The sequence below is a fragment of the Bombina bombina genome, chromosome 2, assembly GCF_027579735.1.
Source record: "Bombina bombina isolate aBomBom1 chromosome 2, aBomBom1.pri, whole genome shotgun sequence".
Classification (NCBI taxonomy): Eukaryota; Metazoa; Chordata; class Amphibia; order Anura; family Bombinatoridae; genus Bombina; species Bombina bombina.
This window is the reverse complement of record NC_069500.1, coordinates 699,859,318-699,881,842: the sequence shown is the minus strand read 5'-3', so window position 1 is coordinate 699,881,842 and position 22,525 is coordinate 699,859,318. Positions and strand designations below refer to the sequence as shown.

General features: G+C 42.2%; 1 protein-coding gene across 3 annotated transcripts in view; it reads left to right on the top strand.

The window, feature by feature from the left end:
* SNX30 (sorting nexin family member 30) overlaps positions 1-22,525 on the top strand; it is a 221,600-nt gene that overhangs the window by 183,003 nt on the left and 16,072 nt on the right. For 2 of the 3 annotated variants that reach the window (XM_053702679.1, XM_053702681.1), the window contains exons 6-7: positions 9,876-10,075; positions 10,576-10,716. In XM_053702679.1, coding sequence (XP_053558654.1) covers positions 9,876-10,075; positions 10,576-10,716 — 341 coding nt within the window. The remainder of the gene's footprint in view (positions 1-9,875; positions 10,076-10,575; positions 10,717-22,525) is intronic. The other variant, XM_053702680.1, reaches the window with a different exon arrangement.

The window sequence follows — 22,525 nt, the reverse complement described above, 5'->3', positions numbered from 1 at the left end:
CTGTATGCCATATGAGAGCGCCTTGTTCCTCGGGCTTCGGGGAATCAAGGGACAGCTGAGCCATTAGCCTCTGGGGGTATTGTCCTCCGAGAGGCCAGTTTCCTACCGCTCCATACTACACATGCGGGTAACCCATTTTATGATTATTCCTCCATGCAGGGCTGCGCGTTTCCCCTGGAGGTTGCAGCACATTTTCGCTTCCACATATTCTTGGCGATTATTCGTCTGCAGAGTCCGGACGTTTATGCACGTTTGTGCTCGTGCCCTATTGTCCCATTTCTACCACCTTGGGGAGGGCCTGTACAGTTCCTTGCGGGTGTAACTGACCCTGAGTGTTGTGCCTTTCGTTATAGAGTGACGCGTCTTCGTGTCTTACTCAGACATGTTCTTCAGTTATTAAATGATCCTATTCTTTTCGGATATGGGAAGTTTCAGTCTGCTTCAAATGGTGCTCCTCATTAGACATGTGGGGATGATGTAATCTCCTGACTGTTCTTTTTTTTAGATCCTTCCCAGTTTTTTTGGAAGATTAGGGCTCTGTTTGGCTGGTGCTGCGGAAGGCCTGTTTTCTTATTGGACGTTACCTACGGGTTGCCTTATATTTTCTTTCTATCCGTTTAAGATGTCTTTTATTTTGTTTATTATTTTCCTTCGGGAATCTTAAACTGGGATCGATACTCTTTGTTACTTCTGTGGAAGTGTTTTTGGGGACATGTTAGTCCTATATTTGTCTGTTTCCCTTCTTCCCCTCTGAGGGAGGATTTATGCAGCCTGACGGTTAGGACCCGGATGCAGGCTGGTCCTGTTGGGTTCGGTTCTGTCTTGTGGCTGTTCAGACACATGGCGCCGTTCTGATTGGCTGGTCCAGTCGAGGTGCTGAGTGCTCATGTTATCATTTGTTTTACATTCAATTAAGCATTCTAGAGGACCCGTGGGTCTACAAGGCAGGAAGGATTGTCTGAGTTCTTATAGCCTTCAAATTGAATGACTGGGTCAGTGGAGTCTCCGCTGCGTCATTTTCTATGGCGTCTGGTATTGCTGGACCCTAGTGTTCTCCCACGTGGTGGAGAGTTGGAGGGCTTACCGCCTTCTTCCCACCATGTGCCGGTTTAGCCTTTTTCTTTTGAGGCTTGAGGATTGTCATGGACTTGGTCCTCAGCAGCTAGTAAGTTGAAGGGTAGTTTGGCTGCCTTGCAGTGGTTGGGTTGCAGAATGTAACCAGCTGCAGTTATTGCACATCGACTGTGTACTGTCTAGCGTTTTTTCTGAGACTTTTTTTCTCTTCCTTTGTGGTCTCCATGTTGGATGTACTTTTAGGGACCTGGTAGATGTTTGTTCCCTGTTAGGGACACTGGGCGTGGTCTCCTTGGGGTTCCTCCCAGAACGGGGGTTGGTTTGTGCCCCTTTCTCCTTGTGATCATCCTCTTGTATGGAGGTGATGTGGAGACTAGCCTTTGCTCGAGTGGTTTTGACCTCGAGGTATCCCCTTGCCTTATTGTCCTGAGGTTGTTGGTGAGTCTAGAAGCTCTAGCGTGATACGACTTTTACCGCGTTGGCTCCTTTGGAGAGTGGGACTTCGGCAAGGGTTGGTCTCTTCCTTAGGTCGGGACTTGCGAGTTTTTCTTATCTGGGCTGATCTGGATTTTGCATTAGTATCCCCTGTGGTCTGGGTTGTTCTTCAGACAGGGTGTTCAGTTTGCGGATTTTGTTTATCTAAACAGTTGGGGGTTCGGACCTGTTCTTCCTGGGGCTTCCAGTTGCTGGATTTCATTCAGCATTTTCCCTTGTGGATCCCGTTGTGGGTTGTTACCAGACCTTTAGACTTCAGGGTTGGTTCGGGGTTCCCAATTCCTGGAAACTTGGACTATGTCCTTTTACTCTGATTTCTTGATCTGGTCCTGGTTGGCCAGGTTTTCTGAGTTTGTTGCTCATTGGGGCTTGTGTTGACGGTTTCCCTTGGTCAGCTTGCTGTAGTATCCATTGAATTCTCTGCTCTGCAGGTGAATAGACTTGCAGTGTCACTGCTGCTATGATTGCACATTGGTTGCGTGTCAGCAGGCTAGTTTTTAGGGGAATCACTTTCAAGGGGGATTGATCTCACTTTTAACCTGTGGCTTCATGGCTTATGGAAGGTGCTGCCTGTTAGCCCTTTTCCCCTTCTTGGGTGAGAGCTTAGTCTCCTTTTTATGGAGATGTGGTCCTTTTCTTAAGGCTTCTTCTGGTTCAGGAGTTGGGACTTGTAAGTTTCCCTTGCTGAGAGGGATTTTCTCTCTGGGTTACGTTCCCTTTGGAGTCTTGCTGGCTCCGTGTCAAGACTAAGTTGGACCTTTTTGCTAGATCCTTTGGGTCTACGACCCTGTTGTCTGTCCTAAGGAGTTGGGTTGCACCCGTGCTCTGTTGGATTGGCTGTGGCCATTTTTCCGCTTGTTTTTTAGCTGGTTTTTGGGGTGTTTCTGTTCCCCTGTTTCAGACCTGCCGGGGCTGGCACAATGGCTAGCTGGCTCCCTAAGCTTACAAGCAGAGGGTCTAGTATTGCTCCACCTCGGGTTCAGGGTATCACTTCTCTTCTTGGGGTCCGAATACCCCTTTTTTGATAGAGCTGTGCGTAGGTCTAGCGGCTTGCATTGCCTAGAGGGTGCCCTCTGTCTGGGAGTTGTCCTCTGCAATCTTTTCTTTTGCTGGCCGTTTTTGCTCTCAGCGAGTATTCCCTGTGTCATCCTGTGGATGGGAGCGTGTTCTTGACTCAAGGTTTTTCGTATGGGTCTGTTACACGTCTTTTTGTTGCGGAATACTTCAGTGTGAGGACTCTTCTGTTGTCTTTGGTGCTTTTGCACAACGTTTGAGAAAACGTTTTCTCTGTTTTTATGCTCGGTCCTATACTTCTGGTTTCTCTGGTCTAGGCGTAGTCTCCCCTTGTCTGTCGGGACCCATTTGGGCCCTTGTGAGCTGGGTTCGCTCTGGGGGGTTTTCCTTTTATGGATCTTGTGACCTTTCGATTTTTTCCTTCGGTTCTTCCTGGCCCTCTCCCTTTGGAAGTTTAGTCTGGTGTTCCCTTCTTTAGTGTGGGGTGAGTGGGGAGGGACCGGCTGTTGGGCGATGGCGTCTCCTGGAGGCCTGTTGGCTCAGTTGAGTCTAATTTTTTGCGGTCTCTAGCTAGGCTCTGGACTACCTGTGGGTCAGTGTCCTCGGGGCTTTTCCTTTCAAAGTTTTCTTGGCTTCGGACGAAGCTGGTTTTTTTTGTGGGCAGTGGTTTCAGGCTTGGTGCCCTTAGAATGGGCCCCCTAATGTACCCTCCCGTCTTGGCATTGTGTCCTCTAAAGCTTGGGTTTTGTTTTCCCAAAAGTAATGAATGCAGCTGTGGACTCTTTCCATTTAAGAAGAAAAGCATAAATTATGCTTACCTGATAATTTTCTTTTCTTCTGATGGAAAGAGTCCACAGCTCCCCACCCATAATTTTTATGTGGGGCGTCCTTTTATTCTTATGGCACCTTTTACCCTGATATTTCTTCTACTGTTCCTTGTTCCTCGGCAGAAAGACTGGGGGATGAGGGGAGTGGGAGGAGTATTTAAGCCTTTGGCTGGGGTGCCTTTGCCTCCTCCTGGTGGCCAGGTTCTTATTTCCCAAAAGTAATGAATGCAGCTGTGGACTCTTTCCATCAGAAGAAAAGAAAATGATCAGGTAAGCATAATTTATGTTTTTGGAATAAATGTTACGTTTTATACAATTATTCTGCTGCTCCTTTTATCCTATCTTGGACTGTGGTAGATACAAGGTAATCACAGAGGTAAAATGTGTATTAATATAACTGTGTTGGTTATGCAAACTGGGGAATGGGTAATAAAGGGATTATCTATCTTTTTAAACTATAACAATTCTTGACTAGACTGTCCCTTTAACAATATAAACCTATGTATGTATCCAATCTTCTGTATGTTAAGTTTGTTCGGTGTAGTTGTTGTAGTAGGAATGCCTTTTCAAGTTTTTATTTTATTTTTTTGCTACTTCATATTATTTTAAACCTAATTCTACATTGAAAAACACCCTCCTACTCCTTTAGTTTAAAACATAATTATTTGATCATCTTTTCATAACAACTGGTGTTAAGAGCAGATTTTACTTTTTTAAAGAAATCACATTTAGAATTTCAATACCAGGTTTGCTTGTGAGATTTCTAGATACAAATTTTATTCAACTCTCAAACTTAAAGGGACACTGAACCCAAATGTTTTCTTTCGTGATTCAGATAGAGCATGCAATTTTAAGCAACTTTCTAATTTAGTCCTAATATTAAATTTTCTTCATTCTCTTTATTTGAAAAGCAAGAATGTAAGTTTAAAAGCCGGCCCATTTTTGGTGAACAACCTGGGTTGTTCTTGCTGATTGTGAATAAATTCACCCACCAATAAACAAGTGCTGTCCAGTGTCTGAATCAAAAATTGTCTGTCTCCTTAGCTTAGATGCCTTCTTTTTCAAATAAAGATAGCAAGAGAACGAAGAAAAACTCTTTTTAAGGGGGGAGGAGTCATATAGACCCATAGCCCTCTAAAACTCAGATTACAAGATACTTTCCTCAATCATAGCTCAGAGGCTTCCGATAACGCTTTCTAATATCATTCATACAGATCAAGCCGGGTTTTTGCATATGCGAAACTCTTCAGCAAAAATAAGAGAAGCTTTGGTAACTGCAGAGTACTTTGGGAACTTGAAGGCATTGTTTCAATCGACGCTGAGAAAGCATTTGACTCGGTACACTTTGATCACATATTCACTTCCTTAGACAAGTTTGGTTTCAGAGGCGGGTTCCTCAACTTCATAAAAAATCTGTATAATGACCCACATACGATAATGATAGTCAATAATATTCTGTCCCCACAGATTACGCTGGGGAGGGAAACCCGCCAGGGATGTCCTCTCTCCCCTCTTCTCTTCAATGTTTCCATTGAGCCACTAGCAATTGTGGTCAGGCACCGACTGGAGGGTATTAAAATAGGTAAACAGGAGATGAAAATCGCGTTGTATGCGGATGATATACTCTTATATTTCGCAAATACTAAAATAACCATACCTAAACTCCTTCGGATTATTGATCAATTTGAGTCTTTTTCAGGATATAAGGTTAACACAGCAAAATCAGAACTCTTATGGCTCAGAAAATGTAGCAACTCTCCATCTAATATTCCTTTTAGAGTAGTCCAAGACTCATTTAAATATCTAAGGATTTTGATCCCATCTAAGCCAGGTGACATTTATAATCTTAATATACCTCCAGCCCTAGCAAGCATCATGGAGAAATTAAAAAGCTGGCAAAATTCACCAATATATATTTCTGGGCAGATATCCCAGTTTAAGATGGTTCTTCTCCCGAAGTTGCTCTATGTTTTACAGAATACCCCAATAATCCTTTTAGAGAGGGATATCCGATTTGTTTAAGAGCACACTTAGAAGATTCATATGGCAGGAGAAAAGACACAGGATATCCTTAACTAAACTTTCCCTTTCAAAGGAATGTGGAGGCCTTGCACTGCCTGACATTCAACTGTATAACTATGTCTTTCTAGCACGTATAGTGGCAGATTGGATCTTTGCCAACAATTATGTTGTGAATAATGCACTTGAGGAAAGCATTTGCAACCCATTTCTCCCGATAGCATTAATCCACTGTGAGCCAAAAGGGCTACCAATGGAAATTAACGGCTAAATTACGAGTTTGGCGTTAGAAGCCTTGCGGTGCTAATGAGCAATTTATGCTCACCGCTCACTTACAGACAGCGCTGGTATTACGGGTTTTTACAAACCTGGCGTTAACCGCAAAAAAGTGATCGTAGAGCAAAATTTTGCTCCACATCTCACCTCAATACCAGCTGCTTACGTTAGTGGTGAGCTGGCTGAACGTGCTAGTGCACGATTTCCCCATAGGAATCAATGGGGGAGAGCCGGCTGAAAAAAAACTCTAACACCTGCAAAAAAGCAGCGTTTAGCTCCTAACGCAGCCCCATTGATTCCTATGTGGAAAATACATTATGTCTACACCTAACACCCTAACATGAACCCCGAGTCTAAACACCCCTAATCTTACACTTATTAACCCCTAATCTGCCGCCCCCGACATCGCCGACACCTACATTATACTTATGAACCCCTAATCTGCTGCCCCCAACATTGCCGACACCTACATTATATTTATTAACCCCTAATCTGCCACCCCCAATGTCGCCGCAACCTACCTGCACTTATTAACCCCTAATCTGCCCCCCCCCCCAGCGTCGCCGCCACTATATTAAAGTTATTAACCCCTAAACTTAAGTCTAACCCTAACACTCCCTAGCTTAAATATAATTTAAATACATCTAAATAAAATAACTATCATTAACTAAATTATTCCTATTTAAAACTAAATACTTACCTATAAAATAAACCCTAAGCTAGCTACAATATAACTTATAGTTACATTGTATCTAGCTTAGGGTTTATTTTTATTTTACAGGCAAGTTTGTATTTATTTTAACTAGGTACAATAGTTATTAAATAGTTATTAACTATTTAATAACCACCTAGCTAAAATAAATACAAAAGTACCTGTAAAATAAAACCTAACCTAAGTTACAATTACACCTAACACTACCACTATAATTAAATTAATTCCCTAAATTAAATAAAATTGTCTAAAGTACAAAAAAACCCCCACTAAATTACAGAAAATATTTAAAAAATTACAAGATTTTTAAACTAATTACACCTAATCTAATCCCCTTAACAAAATAAAAAAGCCCCCCAAAATAAAAAAAGCCCTACCCTACACTAAATTACAAATAGCCCTTAAAAGGGCCTTTTGCGGTTCATTGCCCCAAAGTAATCAGCTCTTTTACCTTTTAAAGAAATTACAAATCCCCCCCCCCCCCAACATTAAAACCCACCACCCACCCAATATCCCCTTAAATAAACCTAACACTAACCCCCTGAAGATCACCCTAACGGGAGACGTCTTCATCCAGCCGGGCAGAAGTGGTCCTCCAGACGGGCAGAAGTCTTCATCCAAGCCGGGCAGAAGTGGACCTCCAGACGGGCAGAAGTCTTCATCCAGACGGCATCTTCTATCTTCATCCATCCGGCGCAGAGCGGGTCCATCTTCAAGACATCCGACGCGGAGCATCCTCTTCATCCGGAGTCTTCTTACTAAATGACGGTACCTTTAAGTGACGTCATCCAAGATGGCGTCCCTTCAATTCCGATTGGCTAATAGAATTCTATCAGACAATCGGAATTAAGGTAGAAAAAATCCTATTGGCTGATGCAATCAGCCAATAGGATTGAAGTTCAATCCTATTGGCTGATGCAATCAGCCAATAGGATTGAGCTGGCATTCTATTGGCTGTTCCAATCAGCCAATAGAATGCAAGCTCAATCCTATTGGCTGATTGCATCAGCCAATAGGATTTTTTCTACCTTAATTCCGATTGGCTGATAGAATTCTATCAGACAATCGGAATTGAAGGGACGCCATCTTGGATGACGTCACTTAAAGGTACCGTCATTTAGTAAGAAGACTCCGGATGAAGAGGATGCTCCACGTCGGATGTCTTGAAGATGGACCCGCTCCACGCCGGATAGATGAAGATAGAAGATGCCGTCTGGATGAAGACGTCTGCCCGTCTGGAGGACATTCGGCAGATTAGGGGTTAAAAAATTGAATTGATGTGGGGGGGGCCTCGGTTTAGGGGTTAATAGGTAGTTTATGGGTGTTAGTGTACTTTTTAGCACTTTAAGAGTTTTATGCTACGGCGTTGTAGTGTAAAACTCTTAACTACTGACTTTTAAATGCGGTACCAGTCTTGACTGGAGAGGGTGTACCGCTCACTTTTTGTCAAACTCGTAATACCGGCGCTATGCAAGTCCCATTGAAAAAATAGGATACGCAATTGACGTCAGTGAATTTGCGGTATTTCCGAGTCTGGCCAAAAAAGTGAGCGGTACACCTGTACCTGCAAGACTCGTAATACCAGCGGGCATTAAAAAGCAGCATTGGGACCGGCCAACGCTGCTTTTTAAGCCTAACACAAGACTCGTAATCTAGCCGTAAGAGACTCAAAACTTTTTTTAATCCATTGAAGGTCTGGTGGAAAATAAGCAATCTTCTATCAATAAACTGTAAGGTCTCTCAGTATCTACCTCTGATGGGGAATCCAAAATTTCAAGCAGGTTTAAATTCAGCAGTACTTAAGAAATGTCACACTGCAGGGGCTGGAAAGGATATCGCATCTCATCGACAAAGAAAAAAAATGTGTTAAAACATTTGAGGAACTAAAGAATGAATTCAATATCACTAATAAGGAGTTTTTTTTGCATATTTGCAAATAAGACATTTTGTTTTATAATTAATGAAGGAGGTAGGCTGGTGTTGGGCCTTGGGTAAATTGGATAGTTGGCTCATATTGGTCAAGAATGGGTGCATGTCTATCACCCCGTGTTACCAACTCCTCTAAGCTAGCAAGGAAGTCCCTATTTTAGAGAAAATTGCATCAGATTGGATCCTGTTGATACCTCAGAATAATAATGATTCTAAATGTATACAAGTATCTATTCATAAAGTATCGCAGGCCACTCTGTCAACCTCCTGGAGGGAAGCACATGTTAAACTTTTACATATGACATATTTTACTCCTGAAAAAGGCTTCAATTTCCAAAACTACTTAAGTTTCAACAAATGTCCTAAATGTTCCCTCCCTGCAGCAGATCTGCTACATATGTTATGGAACTGTTCAAAGATCAGACATTTTTGGCTGAACAAATCACTAAAGACTTCCCCTGGTATTATCATTGATGCAGATTATATTTTGTTTAAAATATTTTGAGGGACACCAATCTAGTGAAAAATTAATAATCTTGTCTGTTTTGGTAGCTAGGTACTTAATTTTCAAAAAATGGAAAACGATAGCGATTGCAAGTATCTCAGAGATTAGAAACTGCTTGAAAAAGCAATGTATATTGGAACAGAGGGATACCAACATAGATAATGAATCAGATATCAGACAATTTTTTAAGAAATGGACAGCATTTATTAAATTGCTCCCGGTTACCGAGATTGATCATATGATATTTCCGTTTAGGAATTCAGAACTAGTACTCCTGGGCATTTGGTAATACATTAATGTGGTTGAACAGCGAGAAAAAAGCGGATGCATTCTACCTGCCTCCTCTCCCTGCTCCATTTCCCCCCCCCCCCCCAATTTGTGGGATAGGGGTATAATAGAAAATAAAACAACAGTGTAGAGTAGAATCACAAAGACATCCCTGTCAAGTCTTACTGGTTTAATTAAGTTCTGATTTAAAACAATGTAAATATTGTATTATGTTTGCTTGGTATGACCTTATTGATTGTTGGCCCTGCAAGGCGTAAACTATATGTTCATTTTTACACTGCTGGTTCTAAAATAAAATATTTAAAAATAAATAAAAAATTGCATCATCTATCTGAATCACAAAAGAAAAAAATTGGGTTCAGTGTCCCTTTAATGCAGTAGTAGGATTTTTTTATTCTAAGCTTTCCTTTTAATTCATGTGAAGGAAGCTCTTAAGGTATGATTTGGTGGACTTTTTTAGCTTGCACAGTTGTGTTCAGAGGAGACTTAAAAGGTGGACAACATTATATTTATTGTTCTCAACTAAGATGTTCTCTTTACCCAACCTTTATACAACACTTTATATTTATTCTCATGCTATGCCTTAATCTTTGCTTCTGCTTGAATTGACTCATGCTGCAAAAGGAGCATATCCTTTGACAGTCTTGATACCTGGGTGATCTAGATATGGAGATTAGGGGTGGAACTTATTTGCCGCAAATTTCTTATTAGAACTCAAGTTCTCATTTAATTTCAGAATACCTAGTCGAACTTCGTGAATATGGTCCTGTCTACTCCACTTGGAGCGGATTGGAAGGGGAGTTAAGAGAACCCCTAGAGGGAGTGTCAGCCTGCATTGGGAATTGCAGCACTGCATTGGAAGAGCAAACAGAAGATATGACAGAGGACTTTCTGCCGGTGCTTAGAGAGTACATCCTCTACTCTGAATCCATGAAGGTGAATAAGAACATGCTGCTTAGTTAAATTATTTAGATCAGAATTTATTTTCTAGGTATAAATGATTGATTGTGTTTTAGGTTACACACACTATATGGCCAAAAGTATTTGGAACCCTCTACTAATTGAGTTCAGGTGTTTCAGCCGCACCTATTGCTAACAAGTGCATAAAATCTAACCCATAGCCATGAAATCTGTAGTCAAACATTGGCAGTACAGTGTCTCATACTAAAGTGCTTAGTGACTTTATTTTGTGACATTATCATAGGGATGCCACTTTTGTCACAGGTCAGTTTGTGAAATTTCCACTTATGCACTGACAAGGAGTCAGTGGGTTTTCTGAACAGAAAGGATAGTGTATAATAAGTCTTCTAAATATCTGCAATCTTTTGGAGACATTTATGTTTACAGTCAGCACAACAATTGCTAGATTATGGACATATTACACATTTTGAAGTAGTGAATAAATATTTTCATTTAGGTACTTCTATATTTTTCAGAATGTCATAGAACAAAATCAGTATAGGAATTCTAATGAGATTTGCGTATCACAGGGTGTGCTGAAGAGGAGAGACCAGGTGCAAGCAGACTATGAAGCTAAACTAGATGCTGCAGCTTTGAAAAGAGAAGAGCGAACTGGGGTATGTAGTTTTTGCAGTGGAATTGTAGTTTGGGAGATAAGAAAACCTCACTAAAAAACTTTTTTGGGTAAAATGCAGCAAATGTTTTCTTTGTTTTCCTTCTTTTGTTCCTTAGTGGCTTTGTGACGTGTTACATAGAACTTTTTTTTTTTTCATTTTGCCAACATTAATGTAGTGATTCATTTTTTTAATTGAATTAATTTAATTTTTTAAAGATTATTTTGGTGTTTAATCATTCTTTATGGGGAAAACAAGTTATTGGCATACTGGTTCTATAGCCCCTATTATTTTCATTAGATTATGTTTTTTAATGAACCAATGTATTCAGGAACTAAGCATACATGAAAGTCAAAATCAGGGCCGTTTCTAGAGGCGGACGAACCCAACAGCAGCCAGGGTGCAATAGGATGGGGGTAGCGTAATAGCTGGCACCATTCCCTCAGACAGCGCACACTACTTTTAAAATAGTGCACTACAGATCATTTGCAGTACGTTTGTATTGTTTTTTTATTATTTTTAATGGTGGTATATTTCTCCAACATAGGTGTGTCCGGTCCACGGCGTCATCCTTACTTGTGGGATATTCTCTTCCCCAACAGGAAATGGCAAAGAGCCCAGCAAAGCTGGTCACATGATCCCTCCTAGGCTCCGCCTACCCCAGTCATTCTCTTTGCCGTTGTACAGGCAACATCTCCACGGAGATGGCTTAGAGTTTTTTAGTGTTTAACTGTAGTTTTTATTATTCAATCAAGAGTTTGTTATTTTAAAATAGTGCTGGTATGTACTATTTACTCAGAAACAGAAAAGAGATGAAGATTTCTGTTTGTATGAGGAAAATGATTTTAGCAACCGTTACTAAAATCCATGGCTGTTCCACACAGGACTGTTGAGAGGAATTAACTTCAGTTGGGGGAACAGTGAGCAGTCTCTTGCTGCTTGAGGTATGACACATTCTAACAAGACGATGTAATGCTGGAAGCTGTCATTTTCCCTATGGGATCCGGTAAGCCATGTTTATTAAGATTGTAAATAAGGGCTTCACAAGGGCTTATTAAGACTGTAGACTTTTTCTGGGCTAAATCGATTCATTATTAACACATATTTAGCCTTGAGGAATCATTTAATCTGGGTATTTTGATAAGCTTATATCGGCAGGCACTTTTTTAGACACCTTTCTCTTTAGGGGCTTTCCCAAATCATAGGCAGAGCCTCATTTTCGCGCCGGTGTTGCGCACTTGTTTTTGAGAGGCATGACATGCAGTCGCATGTGTGAGGAGCTCTGATACATAGAAAAGACTTTCTGAAGGCGTCATTTGGTATCGTATTCCCCTTTGGGCTTGGTTGGGTCTCAGCAAAGCAGACACCAGGGACTGTAAAGGGGTTAAAGTTAAAAACGGCTCCGGTTCCGTTATTTTAATGGTTAAAGCTTCCAAATTTGGTGTGCAATACTTTTAAGGCTTTAAGACACTGTGGTGAAATTTTGGTGAATTTTGAACAATTCCTTCATATTTTTTCGCAATTGCAGTAATAAAGTGTGTTCAGTTTAAAATTTAAAGTGACAGTAACGGTTTTATTTTAAAACGTTTTTTGTACTTTGTTATCAAGTTTATGCCTGTTTAACATGTCTGAACTACCAGATAGACTGTGTTCTGAATGTGGGGAAGCCAGAGTTCCTTCTCATTTAAATAAATGTGATTTATGTGACAATGACAATGATGCCCAAGATGATTCCTCAAGTGAGGGGAGTAAGCATGGTACTGCATCATTCCCTCCTTCGTCTACACGAGTCTTGCCCACTCAGGAGGCCCCTAGTACATCTAGCGCGCCAATACTCCTTACTATGCAACAATTAACGGCTGTAATGGATAATTCTGTCAAAAACATTTTAGCCAAAATGCACACTTATCAGCGTAAGCGCGACTGCTCTGTTTTAGATACTGAAGAGCATGACGACGCTGATAATAATGGTTCTGAAGGGCCCTAAACCAGTCTGATGGGGCCAGGGAGGTTTTGTCTGAGGGAGAAATTACTGATTCAGGGAACATTTCTCAACAAGCTGAACCTGATGTGATTACGTTTAAATTTAAGTTGGAACATCTCCGCATTCTGCTTAAGGAGGTATTATCCACTCTGGATGATTGTGACAAGTTGGTCATCCCAGAGAAACTATGTAAAATGGACAAGTTCCTAGAGGTCCCGGGGCTCCCAGAAGCTTTTCCTATACCCAAGCGGGTGGCGGACATTGTAAATAAAGAATGGGAAAGGCCCGGTATTCCTTTCGTCCCTCCCCCCATATTTAAAAAATTGTTTCCTATGGTCGACCCCAGAAAGGACTTATGGCAGACAGTCCCCAAGGTCGAGGGAGCGGTTTCCACTTTAAACAAACGCACCACTATACCCATAGAAGATAGTTGTGCTTTCAAAGATCCTATGGATAAAAAATTAGAAGGTTTACTTAAAAAGATGTTTGTTCAGCAGGGTTACCTTCTACAACCAATTTCATGCATTGTCCCTGTCGCTACAGCCGCGTGTTTCTGGTTCGATGAGCTGGTAAAGGCGGTCGATAGTGATTCTCCTCCTTATGAGGAGATTATGGACAGAATCAATGCTCTCAAATTGGCTAATTCTTTCACCCTAGACGCCACTTTGCAATTGGCTAGGTTAGCGGCTAAGAATTCTGGGTTTGCTATTGTGGCGCGCAGAGCGCTTTGGTTGAAATCTTGGTCAGCTGATGCGTCTTCCAAGAACAAGCTACTTAACATTCCTTTCAAGGGGAAAACGCTGTTTGGCCCTGACTTGAAAGAGATTATCTCTGATATCACTGGGGGTAAGGGCCACGCCCTTCCTCAGGATCGGCCTTTCAAGGCCAAAAATAAACCTAATTTTCGTCCCTTTCGTAGAAACGGACCAGCCCAAGGTGCTACGTCCTCTAAGCAAGAGGGTAATACTTCTCAAGCCAAGCCAGCTTGGAGACCAATGCAAGGCTGGAACAAGGGAAAGCAGGCCAAGAAACCTGCCACTGCTACCAAGACAGCATGAAATGTTGGCCCCCGATCCGGGACCGGATCTGGTGGGGGGCAGACTCTCTCTCTTCGCTCGGGCTTGGGCAAGAGATGTTCTGGATCCTTGGGCGCTAGAAATAGTCTCCCAAGGTTATCTTCTGGAATTCAAGGGGCTTCCCCCAAGGGGGAGGTTCCACAGGTCTCAGTTGTCTTCAGACCACATAAAAAGACAGGCATTCTTACGTTGTGTAGAAGACCTGTTAAAAATGGGAGTGATTCATCCTGTTCCATTAGGAGAACAAGGGATGGGGTTCTACTCCAATCTGTTCATAGTTCCCAAAAAAGAGGGAACGTTCAGACCAATCTTAGATCTCAAGATCTTAAACAAGTTTCTCAAGGTTCCATCGTTCAAAATGGAAACCATTCGAACAATTCTTCCTTCCATCCAGGAAGGTCAATTCATGACCACGGTGGATTTAAAGGATGCGTATCTACATATTCCTATCCACAAGGAACATCATCGGTTCCTAAGGTTCGCATTCCTGGACAAGCATTACCAGTTCGTGGCGCTTCCTTTCGGATTAGCCACTGCTCCAAGGATTTTCACAAAGGTACTAGGGTCCCTTCTAGCTGTGCTAAGACCAAGGGGCATTGCTGTAGTACCTTACTTGGACGACATTCTGATTCAAGCGTCGTCCCTTCCTCAAGCAAAGGCTCACACGGACATTGTCCTGGCCTTTCTCAGATCTCACGGATGGAAAGTGAACGTGGAAAAGAGTTCTCTATCTCCGTCAACAAGGGTTCCCTTCTTGGGGACAATAATAGACTCCTTAGAAATGAGGATTTTTCTGACAGAGGCCAGAAAAACAAAACTTCTAGACTCTTGTCGGATACTTCATTCCGTTCCTCTTCCTTCCATAGCGCAGTGCATGGAAGTGATAGGTTTGATGGTAGCGGCAATGGACATAGTTCCTTTTGCGCGCATTCATCTAAGACCATTACAACTGTGCATGCTCAGTCAGTGGAATGGGGACTATACAAACTTGTCTCCGAGGATACAAGTAAATCAGAGGACCAGAGACTCACTCCGTTGGTGGCTGTCCCTGGACAACCTGTCACAAGGGATGACCTTCCGCAGACCAGAGTGGGTCATTGTCACGACCGACGCCAGTCTGATGGGCTGGGGCGCGGTCTGGGGATCCCTGAAAGCTCAGGGTCTTTGGTCTCGGGAAGAATCTCTTCTACCGATAAATATTCTGGAACTGAGAGCGATATTCAATGCTCTCAAGGCTTGGCCTCAGCTAGCGAGGGCCAAGTTCATACGGTTTCAATCAGACAACATGACAACTGTTGCGTACATCAACCATCAGGGGGGAACAAGGAGTTCCCTGGCGATGGAAGAAGTGACCAAAATCATTCTATGGGCGGAGTCTCACTCCTGCCACCTGTCTGCTATCCACATCCCAGGAGTGGAAAATTGGGAAGCGGATTTTCTGAGTCGTCAGACATTGCATCCGGGGGAGTGGGAACTCCATCCGGAAATCTTTGCCCAAGTCACTCAACTGTGGGGCATTCCAGACATGGATCTGATGGCCTCTCGTCAGAACTTCAAAGTTCCTTGCTACGGGTCCAGATCCAGGGATCCCAAGGCGGCTCTAGTGGATGCACTAGTAGCACCTTGGACCTTCAAACTAGCTTATGTATTCCCGCCGTTTCCTCTCATCCCCAGGCTGGTAGCCAGGATCAATCAGGAAAGGGCGTCGGTGATCTTGATAGCTCCTGCGTGGCCACGCAGGACTTGGTATGCAGATCTGGTGAATATGTCATCGGCTCCACCATGGAAGCTACCTTTGAGACGAGACCTTCTTGTTCAAGGTCCGTTCGAACATCCGAATCTGGTCTCACTCCAGCTGACTGCTTGGAGATTGAACGCTTGATCTTATCGAAGCGAGGGTTCTCAGATTCTGTTATCGATACTCTTGTTCAGGCCAGAAAGCCTGTAACTAGAAAGATTTACCACAAAATTTGGAAAAAATATATCTGTTGGTGTGAATCTAAAGGATTCCCTTGGGACAAGGTTAAGATTCCTAAGATTCTATCCTTCCTTCAAGAAGGATTGGAAAAAGGATTATCTGCAAGTTCCCTGAAGGGACAGATTTCTGCCTTGTCTGTGTTACTTCACAAAAAGCTGGCAGCTGTGCCAGATGTTCAAGCCTTTGTTCAGGCTCTGGTTAGAATCAAGCCTGTTTACAAACCTTTGACTCCTCCTTGGAGTCTCAACTTAGTTCTTTCAGTTCTTCAGGGGGTTCCGTTTGAACCCTTACATTCCGTTGATATTAAGTTATTATCTTGGAAAGTTTTGTTTTTGGTTGCAATTTCTTCTGCTAGAAGAGTTTCAGAATTATCTGCTCTGCAGTGTTCTCCTCCTTATCTGGTGTTCCATGCAGATAAGGTGGTTTTACGTACTAAACCTGGTTTTCTTCCAAAAGTTGTTTCTAACAAAAACATTAACCAGGAGATTATCGTACCTTCTCTGTGTCCGAAACCAGTTTCGAAGAAGGAACGTTTGTTGCACAATTTGGATGTTGTTCGCGCTCTAAAATTCTATTTAGATGCTACAAAGGATTTTAGACAAACATCTTCCTTGTTTGTTGTTTATTCCGGTAAAAGGAGAGGTCAAAAAGCAACTTCTACCTCTCTCTCTTTTTGGATTAAAAGCATCATCAGATTGGCTTACGAGACTGCCGGACGGCAGCCTCCCGAAAGAATCACAGCTCATTCCACTAGGGCTGTGGCTTCCACATGGGCCTTCAAGAACGAGGCTTCTGTTGATCAGATATGTAGGGCAGCGACTTGGTCTTCACTGCACACTTTTACCAAATTTTACAAGTTTGATACTTTTGCTTCTTCTGAGGCTATTTTTGGGAGAAAGGTTTTGCAAGCCGTGGTGCCTTCCATCTAGGTGACCTGATTTGCTCCCTCCCATCATCCGTGTCCTAAAGCTTTGGTATTGGTTCCCACAACTAAGGATGACGCCGTGGACCGGACACACCTATGTTGGAGAAAACAGAATTTATGTTTACCTGATAAATTACTTTCTCCAACGGTGTGTCCGGTCCACGGCCCGCCCTGGTTTTTTAATCAGGTCTGATAATTTATTTTCTTTAACTACAGTCACCACGGTATCATATGGTTTCTCCTATGCAAATATTCCTCCTTAACGTCGGTCGAATGACTGGGGTAGGCGGAGCCTAGGAGGGATCATGTGACCAGCTTTGCTGGGCTCTTTGCCATTTCCTGTTGGGGAAGAGAATATCCCACAAGTAAGGATGACGCCGTGGACCGGACACACCGTTGGAGAAAGTAATTTATCAGGTAAACATAAATTCTGTTTTTAATTATGGATGTCACGTGGTGTTGCGCTACTCATAGCTAGTTGGAGAGGGAAGTTAGAAGGCGGGAAATATTACAAACCGTTTCGCTGCCCTCCTGCCTGCACTTCAGTTTGCGCAGCTTGAAAGTGATTGAGTGGCGTGCAGAGGGATGGAGTTTCACATTTTTAAACGGTAAAGTAAGAATATCTGGCTGCTATATATTGACATACCCTGGAAATGAATAAAATGCAGAGCCTCAAGTATGTACCCATGAAGTAAATAGTGAAAACAAAATAACTGTGTATATTGTAATCCTTGCTGGATGTTGTGGATTACTTGCTCACAATAGTGTGAATATGGCCTTTGATGGAAATGTATAAGATGCAAATTTATAATCAAATCTGGATGAGCTTTGCCAATATTTTTTGGTGTGGAAGCTGCAGATAACTTGTGGAAAAGGAACTTTTAGTCTGCTTTTTGAATATATTTCAGAACATACTATGAAAAAGACTAATAACTTTTATAAGTAGTAGTGTGTACAGTGTGTGCTCTGATTCTCAAACTGCATAAAACCCCCTAAATCTGCTTGGATACTACCAACATTTAATTAAATACAGTCACATATTTTAAATGCTTTTATGGTTATTTTTCTTTAGTTAAATAACATAATTTATGTAAGAACTTACCTGATAAATTAATTTATTTCATGGTGGCGAGAGTCCACAAGCTAGTTACTGATGGGATATACATTTCTACCAGGAGGGGGCATAGTTTCCCAAACCTCAAATGACTGAAAGAAATTAATTTATCAGGTAAGTTCTTACATAAATTATGATTTCTTTGATATAGGTGGCGAGAGTCCACAAAGATAGTTACTGATGGGATAGAATAATACCCAAGATGTAGAAGTCCACGAGTAACTATAGAGGGAGGGATAAAATAAAAACAGCTATTATTTGTTTTCTTAAAAATTGAAAAAACTTAAATCATAGGCACTACATTCAAACTGAAACATCTGCCTAAAGAACCTTTCTACCAAAAACTGCTTCCGAAGAAGCAAAAAAGTATGCAAAGAAGACCAAGTGGCTGGTTTGCAGATTTGATCTACTGAAGCTTCATTCTTGACAGACCAAGATGTGGCAACTGATCTTGTAGAATGAGCTGTTATTCTCTGAGGCAGAGGTACCCAGCCTCCAAATAAGCTTTATGAATCAGAAGTTTTAACCAATATTCCAAAGAAATGGCAGAGACTTTCTGACCTTTTCTGGAACCAGAAAAAATAACAAATAGACTAGAAGTTAATTCTTGGCGATTTCAACATCCCTCTTGAAAATCCCACTGCCTCCTCTGCAAAGCAACTTCTGCAACTCACTTCCTCTTTCGGTATGTCACAATGGACTGATTCTCCCACTCACAAAGATGGTCACTCCCTTGACCTGATCTTTAGCTATCGATGCACTATTTCAAACTTCACAAACTTTGCTTTTCCTCTTTCTGACCACCATCTCCTCACTTGCAACATCTCATCCCTCTCTACAACTCTCCTTCCTTCTACTCCTCACACCAAACTTCACAGAAGCATTATGTCATTAGATCAGCAGCAGCTTGCTAATTCCCTTGAACCTCTTATCCATCTCCTCCTGCCCTGACCAATCTATCTGCCACTATAATTCCACCCTTACATCGGTCCTTGACAATCTAGCCCCTCTTATCATTGCTCGGAAATCACTTACTCATCCTCAGCCCTTACATACTCCTCTGACACGGTACCTACAAAGATGTTCCTGTACTGCTGAGCGGCACTGGAGAAAATCTCGGAGTTCAGCTGATTTCCTTTATTACAAGTTGATTTTGAATTCCTACTATTCTGCCCTTAATCTCTATAAGCAATATTACTTCTCTACTCTTATCTCTAATCTTTCTTCAAACCCAAAAAGTCTGTTCTCCACTTTCAATACTCTTCTCCGCCCACCCCCACCCCCTAATACAACTTATCTGTCAGCTCAAGACTTTGCCAGCCACTTCAATAACAAAATCAACTCCATCAGAAACGAAATCGGCTCTCAACATACTTCCATTCTCTCATCCCCTCAAACGCTCGCTATCAACCATATCCCAGATAGCCATAAATTTAGCTCTTTCTCCCCTGTTACTGAGGAAGAAGTTTCGGCACTTATAACAAGCTCTACCCCTATACCCCTTATTACCCCTATACTCGCACACATTTCAACCTCTCCCTCAACACCGGTATATTTCCCTCATCCCTGAAACATTCACTGGTCACACGTATCCTCAAAAAACTTTCTCTTGATCCAACCTCCCCATCCAACTACCGCCCTATTTCCCTACTCCCTCTTGCCTCAAAGCTTCTCAAAAAGCTAGTGTATGCATGCCTATCCTATTTCCTTACATTAAACTCCCTCCTCGAACAACTGCAATCTGGATCAATCCACAGAGACGGCAATCGTTAAGGTTACCAACGACCTACTTACCGCAAAATCAAAAGGCCACTTCTCTCTGCTTATCCTCCTTGTCCTGTCCGCAGCCTTTGATACTGTTGACCATCCTCTTTTGCTCCAAACTCTTCTAATCCTTCTGCATTTGTGACACAGCCCTCTTGTGGTTCTCTTCCTACCTGTAAAACCGTACCTTTTAGTGTAGCCTTCTCTGGGGCCTCCTCTGCCCTGTCACCACTTTCTGTTGGGGTACCGCAAGGCACTGTAATTTGGTCCCCTTCTCTTCTCAATCTACACGTCATCATTAGGTTCCCTAATAAAGTCCCATGGGTTCCAATAGAATTTGTATGCCGACGACACCCAAATCTACTTCTCCGCACCAGACCTATCTCCTTCCTTGCTAACCCGTGTCACTTACTATCTTTCTCACATCTCTTCCTGGATGTCCTCTCACTACCTCAAGCTAAATTTCTTCAAAACTAAGCTCCTTATTTTACCCCTTCTTCCAAAATCTCCACCCCCAATCTCTCTGTAACTTTCGACAACTCCATCATTACCCCTACCCCGCATGCCGATGTCTTGGGGTCACACTTGACTCAGGTCTTTCTTTCTCTCCTCACATTCAGTCCATGGCTAAATCCTGCCGCTTCCACCTTAAAAACATCTCTAAAATTAGACCTTTCCTTACACACAAGACGCAACTAAGATTTTTATCCACTCTCTCATCCTTTCCTGCCTCGTTTACTGCAACTCTGTCCTCTCTGGTCTCCCAAGCTGCCGCCTAGCTCCTTTACAATCCATAATGAATGCCTCTGCCAGGCTCATCTCCTTACATGTCTCTCTTCATCTGCTGCACCTCTCTGCCAATCCCTTCACTGGCTTCCTCTTGCCTCCAGGATTAAACACAAAATTCCTCCACTGCACTGCTCCCCCCTATATTAAGACCTTGTCTCCAGATACTGTCCCTCCTGTCCCCTTCGCTCTGCTCATGACCTCCTACTCTCCTCCTCTCTTGTTACCTCCTCACACTCCCGCTTACAGGACTTCTCCAGACTGGCTCCCATCTTGTGGAACTCTCTGCCTCGCTCGACAAGACTCTCCCCTAGTTTTGAAAACTTCAAGCGCTCCCTAAAAAAAACTCTACTGTTCAGGGATGCATACAACCTACACTAACCTTTCTTTATACCGGTTTCTCTCCTCCATTGCTATCCCCTTGAATCCCCTTAGCATGTAAGTCTAAGAGCCATGCTGTTTGTAGATCACCTTCTTTAGAGCTGACTACAACAGTGCGACTCTTGGCAGGGCCCTCTACCCGTCTGATCCCTATAAATGTTTCCTTGTATTCCGCCTATGTTTATAGCGCTGCGGAATCTGTTGGTGCTCTTCAAATAACCGATAATAATAATAGAAGTCTTTCTGAAATCTTTAGTAGCATCAACATAATATTTCAAAGCTCTTACCACATTCAAAGAATTTAAAGATCTTTCAAGAGTATTCTTAGGATTAGGACACAAGGAAGGAATAATAATTTCCCTATTAATGTTGTTAGAATTCACAATTTAAGGAAAAACAGCTTTATCTTGATCAGATAAGGAGACTCGCAAGAGAGCAGACAATTCAGAAACTCTTCTAGCAGAATAGATAGCCATGATAAATAACACTTTCCAATAAAGTAGTTTAATGTCCAAAGAATGCATAGGCTCAAAAGGAGAAACCTGCAAAGTCTTTAATAACAAATTTAGAGTCCAAGGAGGAGAGAGAGATTTAATAACAGGTTTGATACGAGTCAAAGCCTGTACTAAACAGTGAACATCAGGAAGATTAGCAATATTTCTGTGAAATAAAACAGAGCAGAGATTTGTCCTTTCAAAGTATTGGCAGACAAACCTTTATCCAAACCATCCTGAAGAATCTTAGGAGTTCTAAAAGAATGCCAAGAATAATCATGAGTGGAACACCATGAAATATAGGTTTTCCAAACCTTGTGATATATTTTCCTTGAAACGGGCTTACGAGTCTGTATCATAATGTGAATCACTGAGTCAGAGAAACCTCTATGACTAAGGACTAAGCTTTCAATTACCATGCCTTCAAATTTAGAGATTTAAAATCCGGATGGAAACACAGGCCTTTGAGACAGAAGGTCTGGTCTTCGAGGAAGTAACCAAGGTTGGCAACTGGGAGGCCATGCTGGTGCTATCAGAAACACATAAGATTGTTCCATTATGATCTTTTAGATCACTCTTGGAAGAAGAACCAGAGGTGGAAAAATTTAAGCAGGTTGGTAAAACCATGGAACTGCTAAAGCATCCATCAATTTTGCCTGGGGATCCCTGGACCTGGAGAGGTATCTGGGAAGTTTCTTTTTTAGACGAGAGACCATCAGATATGTCTGGAAGACCCCACATCTTCACAATCTGATAGAACACATCTCCATGGAGAGACCACTCCCCCAGATGTAGAGATTGCCGGCTGAGATAATCCGCTTCCCAATTGTCTACACCTGGTATATAAATCGCAGTGATTAGACAAGAGTTGGATTCCACCCAAGAAAGTATTAGAGATACTTCTTTCATTGCTAAGGGACTGCGAGCCCCCCCCTTGATGATCGACATATGCCACTGTTGTGACATTGCATTGTCTGTTTAAAACCGAATATACGGTAATCTCTTTAATAGAGGCCAAGCTTGAAGAGCTCTGAAAATAACTCGGAGCTCTAATATTGATTGGTAACTTTGCCTCTCGAGGATTCCAAACTGCTTGTACTGTCAGAGACCCCCAGACAGCTCCCAAATCTGTGCGACATGCATCTATTGTGATAACAGTCCAGGTAGGACGAACACAGGAGGCCCCTTGAACAATAAGATGATTGTTGGGATTTAAGTATATCAGTTGTGATATCCGAGTATAATCCCTCTACCATTGGTCCAACATGAAAATCTGTAGAGGTCTCATATGAAAACAAGCAAAAGGGATC